Here is a 7,070-nt window from a genome sequence, read left to right on the forward strand (position 1 = left end):
ATATTGGTACCGAGAATTTTTGGGAGAAAGGAGTGGCACTTCACCAATGATCCAACAATGCGCAACAATTAAAAAAAAACCTTAAAACTCAAACAAGCAACCTACATATATCAACTATCAAAAACTTCAATGGATTATCGCATCGCCAAAAAAACCCAGTTCAACCCATTCCACGTGTAGAGGTCAACCACAATCATAACCCGAACAAATTTAACCTCAACCCCAATTAAACCCACAAATCTTTCCACAATTCCATCACTACGCTAACACTCGACCACAATTCAACCAATACACACAATCAATCCCAAATATCCCTGCAAGTAGTCGTATTTATTGATCATTGTACTTCGTTTTAAATTATTTAAAAACCGGCTGGTAGATGAAAAAGATGGAGACCCCATTTTAGGATAAAAACACTTGAAACGGGAAATTTTATGTGACGATAATATGAAATGGATATGATAAAAGAAATTGTATACACAAACCTATAAATTTCAATCTCCAATGGTGTTAGATACATCCTAATCACCCTACCTACCACTTTATAACTCAAGCATATAAACAAATCATTTATAGTAAACCATATCTTAGTTCCGAATTAACCTCAAAAAGTAACACCTTAATGGTAAAGAGAGGTATCTATGTATCTCCCATCTCCCCCCAAAAGAAAAGAAGAACTAACGGCGAGTAAACATTTTCCGTGAACAAACGGAAGAGAAAAACGGCGTTAGCTCTACCCCCTATATAAATACCACAAACCAATCTCTGTTCTTGTCTCTTTCACTAATTCATTCCTGTTTGTCTCTGTACAACATATTCTTAACGTACACCACCCACTCGCACCAAATCAAATCCAAATCTTCCAGTTTCCGATCACATCACCGGACCGGACTTCCAGAAGATTCGCCGGAGCATCTTTTTCTGTATAAATGTTGCAACATTATTGAAAAAACCTACGTGTTTTGGTAATATTTTGACTATATTTGTTATGTTGACTGTTGTAAAATTGAATGCTAATTTGAAGGATTCGATACGATTTGGTTACGTTTTTGAGTTGTTTTTTCTTTTTTTTTTTTTTTTTTTTTTGTATTTGCAGAAGTTTGATAAGAGACAAGATCAGAGTCTGTGAAGGCCAGTCGTTTTCGAAGGTAATGTATGCATGGATCTGTTTTCGATTTGTCTGTTTGTCATTTCGTCGAACACTTGCAGTGCTCTCACCATCTTCCAAAGCATTTGATCATTTGTTTTACATTTTATTATCTTAAATCATCATCTTCTTCTTCATTTTATACCAAAAAAACACTTTGAAACAAAACCATGTAACCAGATAATATGTTAGCATGGTTTACTTGAGTTGATACACTCTCTCTCATGAGTCATTAGAGAAGGTGAATATTGGTAATGCTGCAGACAAAAGCAAGACCAGGTGGTGATCATGTAACAAGATAATTAAATAATAATAAAAATTTTCAATTATTCACCAAATCAAATATTTTTTAAGATAAATAATATATAACCGGATTCATCATTGAAACTTCGAATCTGGTGCAAATCTTAATTTAATTCCATAATGTAGAAAATAATGTAAACCTTGGCTTGGTCTATTTCGTTCCATATGAAGAAGAAAGGTTGTATGTAATGAATGAATCGGCCATTAAAGGTTGTTTTTATTAAAAACCGGTAAAGCAAATCGGTTTCTGATCCCGGTGAGAGTGAGCTCTACACTTTCTCTTTATTTGTTCTTCCTTTTTCTTTCTCCCAAGAAATTGTTGTCTTGGAATTTTCTCTTCTTTTATCATCGACTAGGAGACGTGAGTATAAACTTCCTCACTTTTTTTTTATTTTTTATTTTCGGTTTTCTATAAATATTATAATATGTTTGAAATAATATTATAATATTATGTTACATGCGTACTTAAGTGTAACGCTTGAAAATACGATAGTAGAGTTGTTTTTTCTTTTTCTTTTATTGATAAAAGTTTATTCTTAAGCCATATTATACTGCTCGAATTTGGGGATCACGTGGGGCCCAATGAATGTTCTCTTAATGTTTCTCTCTACATCTTATTGTACTAGCATTCATTGTTTACACTGACTTAACAACTTAAAAAATGTCAAATTTTAACAAGTTTAAAACCGGGAAACTCATCGCCCGAAGGTCTGTAAATCTCTGGTTTATGTTGTGCATGACACTTTATCACGAACAAAACTTCAACCAGCGACCTCCTCTAGAGAAAGTCATCCGGATAATGCTAGAGCGCAACCCTCTGGTTTGTGCTGTGCATGACATTTTATCACGAACGAAACTCCAACCATCGACCTCCTCAAAGTCATCCTGATAACGCTAGAGCGCGACCCTTTGGTTCTCAAAAAAATATGTAATTATATAACATATATTTAGGAAATCTTGTATTTCCAACCAGTAGCATAAATTATGGAACATTTAATTCGTTTTGTTTTCTGGAATTTCATTAAACTTGCAATCAATGATAAATAGCAAAAAAAGATTTTATTTTCAAAATTTATTATTTATAATCTCACTCTAATTAATGATTAAATTAATGCTTAAGAATGTTGAAATTTTGATGGTGATATATGCTTATATAACTCCAAAGGTGCTAAAGTTTTATTCTTTATGTTTCTGGTGTGCAGAGGAATTATTAAGGAAAAAGAAGTTTTGTATTTTGGTTAAGCATATAAAGAAGGATCGAAGTAGAAAAAGATGCTGACGTGTATAACATGTTCCAAGCAGCAGATAGAAGATGGAGGAGAGGAAGTGGGGGCGCGTGGGACTCCAAGCAGTAAAGAAACCGTCAAAAGCCTCACGGCGCAGGTTAGCTTTCCTACCCTGATTCTGTCTAACCTACACTACACACTAATGTCCTCATCATCCTATGTGGCTAAAGGTCTCTTTGCCTTTTTCTGCTTCTTGCAAGCATTATTTATTGTATCTTTTTACTACCTCTTTAAACAAAACTAAATCTTGCTCAGACCATGCTTATGACACTTATTGTAGTTTGGTACTATTATTTATACATGCATGTAGGAGACATTTATATTTGTTGGGTTCTTTTAATGTGTACAACCCTGCTTGCTTTTCACACACCATAGTAAAATCAATGTTTTGTTCTTTAGATTATAGATAGATAAAGAAAGAATCGTCCTTTTTGTATACCACCAACGTTTTTAGACGTAATGGTTGTGAATAAGAGGTTAACGTCACCAAATAATCATGGTTGGGTGGAAGTGATACTAAGATGGTGACCTTCTGAGAAGTTTCCACTCGAACAAATAAAAATAAATCAGTGAGCTTTGTGTCTGTAAAACAGACAATAATGATTTGGTTAATGATTTTGGGCATGCGGGTCATAATAAAATTTCTAATTCCATCGGTGATGATTTGGCACCAATGCTTAAGTTGAATCTCGGCGTGTTGTTCTTGCTCTTAAAAAGCACACTCCACACTTCAAATTGCATGAGTCAACGACTATACAAGAGGCGCACTAAAAACTTATGTTAAATAAAAAATATATAAATACTTAGAGGCTCGCGTATATGTGTGGGGCGCCTTGGGCCTTTGCATCTCGCGCTTCGGTTGCTAACCAAGGTCCTGTTTAATTACTATTTGTGATGGTTCTAGTTCTAATTGAACTAAATTGTTACTAGAAAGTTATTGGCATATGCCCATATCTAGTTTAGAGTTAGAAGTAGGCCCACATACTTTTTCCATTCTCGATGTGTAGAATATGGGGATCTGTTCAGAAATGTGTTCTTCAAAAAAAAAAAAAAATGAAATGAAACTGCCACTCTAACTTAGGCTTTCCTTATTTAGTTTGAAATAACTTTTATTTAAGTGCAATTATTAACCTGAATACCCAAAATTTGTCATAGCTCATAATTATATCAATGTTTGAACTGCTCAAGAAAGTTGAGTAGCTTCATTTCTTCTATGTTTTTTTTCCTGAAGATAACTTTTTTTTCTTAGAGTAAATTGTCAAAATCGTTGATGAGGTTTGGGTATATTTAACAGTTTCATCCAAAAACGACTTTTTTTTTGTATTATATTGCCTTTCACTTTTGAGATTGTTTGTCATTTTCATCCAAACGTCTAATTTGCTTTATTTTTTTGTCCGACATTTGGCAAAAAAGTTAGACGTTGATGAAAATGACAAACAATCTCAAAAGTGAAAGGCAATATAATACAAAAAAAGCCGTTTTTGGATGAAACTGACAAAATGCACAGACCTCAGGGACGATTTTGGCAATTTACTTAATAAATAATATTAACATAGGTGGGTAAATTTGTTACTTGAAACAGTATTAACTACTGGCGGCTACATTAACTGTGGGTCATCTTATAACTTTACCTTCTTCCATTTACTTCTGGATATATCTGTACAACAGGCTAATAGACAATGTAACATTCAAGATCTTAAAGTTTACCTTATTTCATTTACTTTTGAGGAACCGACATGCACTATATAGAAGTATATATAACATGTTTTTTGACTCCTGAAACTGTACAACAATCTAGAAGAATATTATATAGGGGAAAAGATTCAAATAGATCTTGTAACATGAGTCCCATTATCATGTTTTTACTTGAAATAACAAAATGTTTAATAAGTACAGTTTATGTACTATGCTTATGGTTTGAGAGTTAAGATTCTTCTGCCACTTTTAATAAAAACAAACAAAAAAAAGATAAGAAAAGAAAAGAATCCAGAATATTAAAAAGTGTAATCTCTAAATGACTGAGACAAGATTCATTAAACTTGACTGAAAGAGGCTATAGTGATGGGGGTAGTTTGGTCTACCAAAATTAGGTTTGGAAATTGGAGAATATAATATATAGTGACAAGATTTTTATTCCAGTCACACCATGCAAAAAAAGTGAATATGTAGTAGGAGTATATCTTAAGGAAAAGACAAGACACCCATGTTGGAAAAAGAGGCACACGAGTGTCCTATATTGGACCCACCATTGAATTTTTGTCTGTTTCTAACCCACTTGTCAAAATTGTTGTACACCCTAAACCGTAAACCGTAAACCAACCGTAAACCTGGTGTTTGCAGATCAAAGATGTTTTGAAAGTTTCCGGTCCTTCGAAGGGGAAACCTCCAATAGCGCCTAGTAGTTGCAAGAATGGAAAAAGAGGTTACCCGGATTTTGAGACGATAACCGAAGGGGCTCATTACCCGTATATGCAACCGGGAAGCTCGAGCTCTACTCCTGCTTGGGACTTTACTAGTAATGATCCACATCATACAAGTGGAGGTTACGAGCCACCTAGACAATCGGGTCATTTGGTTTTGGAGGATGAAGATGAACCTAAAGAATGGATGGCTCAGGTCGAACCGGGTGTTCAGATCACTTTTGTTTCGTTACCTAATGGCGGAAATGACCTTAAACGGATTCGATTCAAGTAAGATTTTATTCCTGACGAAAAAGATACAAAAATCATGATAGTAGTCGATAAAATAATGACGTTTACTTGTTTAAATATTTTAACAATATCTAGAGGCGTCATTTACATGTATACAACCATTGAGTTCTTAACCAAATGCTGATATTTCTTGTATTATGGAATATATTGAAGCCGGGAAATGTTTGACAAATGGCAAGCTCAAAGGTGGTGGGGTGAAAACTATGACCGAATAATGGAGCTTTACAACGTTCAAAGATTCAACTGTCAAGCTTTAAACACGCCTTCTCGTTCTGAAGACGGGGTAACAACAATTAATCTATCGTCCATTTTTAATAATGCTTACTTAAGAAGCACACTTACCATTTACAAATTATGCAGAGAGATTCTACTTACTCGAGGCTCGGATCAGCAATGGAAAGTCCAATGATGAACCCATCAGTTCACAAAGAGTGGAATAGGAACTATGGAGGCAACCCACATTACAACGCAGGACCCAATGCGTATGGGGCTGGTGGGCCCAAGGGTGAGGTGTCATCTATGGAGGCATCAAGGACAACAACTTCATCTAGAGACGAGGCTTCAATTTCCGTCAGTAATGCTAGTGATATGGAGTCTGAGTGGATCGAGCAAGATGAACCTGGTGTTTATATTACAATCAGACAGTTAACGGATGGCACTAGAGAGCTTCGCCGTGTTAGATTCAGGTAAATTATTTCTAAATTTTCTTCATACAAAATCGTTATAAAATCACTGATATCCTGAATAATCTCTCGTGTTTATGCAGCCGTGAAAAGTTCGGGGAAGTGCATGCAAAACTTTGGTGGGAACAAAACCGGGAGAGAATACAAACTCAATACCTTTAATTATACCTTTAACTATACAAGGACCGACTACTCGAACGTGTTAACAGCATCTCGTATGAACATGATATACAACCATTGTTTGTTCACTAATCATATCGTTATCGGGGTTCTAGAGGGTGATTTTTTTTTTTTTTTTTTTTTTTTACATTAAGGTGCGGATTTAGGGATCTAAAACTTTTATGTTATATGTAATGGTGCATCTCTTTGACGTTAAATTATGAGAGGGATTTGATGTTCCCTTTTATGGGGGTTTAGATTGTGTTTGTAAGTTGAAATTTGAAGTGTTGTATCTATTTGTTTATTGGTTAAATTATGAGGGTGGGTTTGTTGGATGTTGATGAGTTAGTTGTACATTTTCCATGCAAGGTTATTTGTTCAACCTTTTGATTTAGTGACCAAGTTGGAACATACAAATTACAGTTTTGAATAATAAACTTTAATGTTGGATTTGACAAGGTTACAAAATGTAAGATATTTACAAAACATGACTATAATTGGTAAAACATCCAGTAGTAAGGGTGTTGATGGTCCGGCGGATCAAACCAGCCGCTCAACGCTTTGCTTTTACGATTGGCTTTTTCACATTTTTCTAAATGGATTGGACGATTTTGTTTGCCGTTCTGTTTAGATTTTGGACCGAAACGGTCACACCTTCTATAGTTTACTTCTTCGTCTTTCATCACCAAATCAATACACCAACGTATTTTGGTGTGCAGATATGGATAGGATTCCGACGGTAGAGGCCCTTGCCAGAAGAGGTGTTGCGGTGTCGGATGCC

The 7,070-nt window shown here is 35.0% G+C and overlaps 1 protein-coding gene across 1 annotated transcript; it reads left to right on the forward strand.

Moving 5' to 3' along the window:
- The first annotated feature begins 656 nt into the window (after positions 1–656).
- Positions 657–6,624, forward strand: LOC110930053 (protein BREVIS RADIX). Its single transcript, XM_022173272.2, has 7 exons — positions 657–965; positions 1,097–1,148; positions 2,653–2,833; positions 5,077–5,426; positions 5,601–5,730; positions 5,808–6,133; positions 6,214–6,624. Exons 3-7 carry the CDS (start codon positions 2,723–2,725, stop codon positions 6,290–6,292), a joined length of 996 nt encoding a protein of 331 aa, XP_022028964.1. The 5' UTR covers positions 657–965; positions 1,097–1,148; positions 2,653–2,722; the 3' UTR covers positions 6,293–6,624.
- Positions 6,625–7,070: the final 446 nt, after the last annotated feature.

The sequence above is a fragment of the Helianthus annuus genome, chromosome 3 (assembly GCF_002127325.2).
Source record: "Helianthus annuus cultivar XRQ/B chromosome 3, HanXRQr2.0-SUNRISE, whole genome shotgun sequence".
Lineage (NCBI taxonomy): Eukaryota > Viridiplantae > Streptophyta > Magnoliopsida > Asterales > Asteraceae > Helianthus > Helianthus annuus.

What these genes read in the sequence shown, in the direction of transcription:
- LOC110930053 (XM_022173272.2), top strand. Translation starts at nt 2,723, where the DNA reads ATGCTGACGTGTATAACATGTTCCAAGCAGCAGATAGAAGATGGAGGA. An exon ending in TCAAAAGCCTCACGGCGCAG is followed by an intron (nt 2,834 to 5,076) that starts GTTAGCTTTCCT and finishes TGGTGTTTGCAG; the next exon opens with ATCAAAGATGTTTTGAAAGT. An exon ending in CTTAAACGGATTCGATTCAA is followed by an intron (nt 5,427 to 5,600) that starts GTAAGATTTTAT and finishes AATATATTGAAG; the next exon opens with CCGGGAAATGTTTGACAAAT.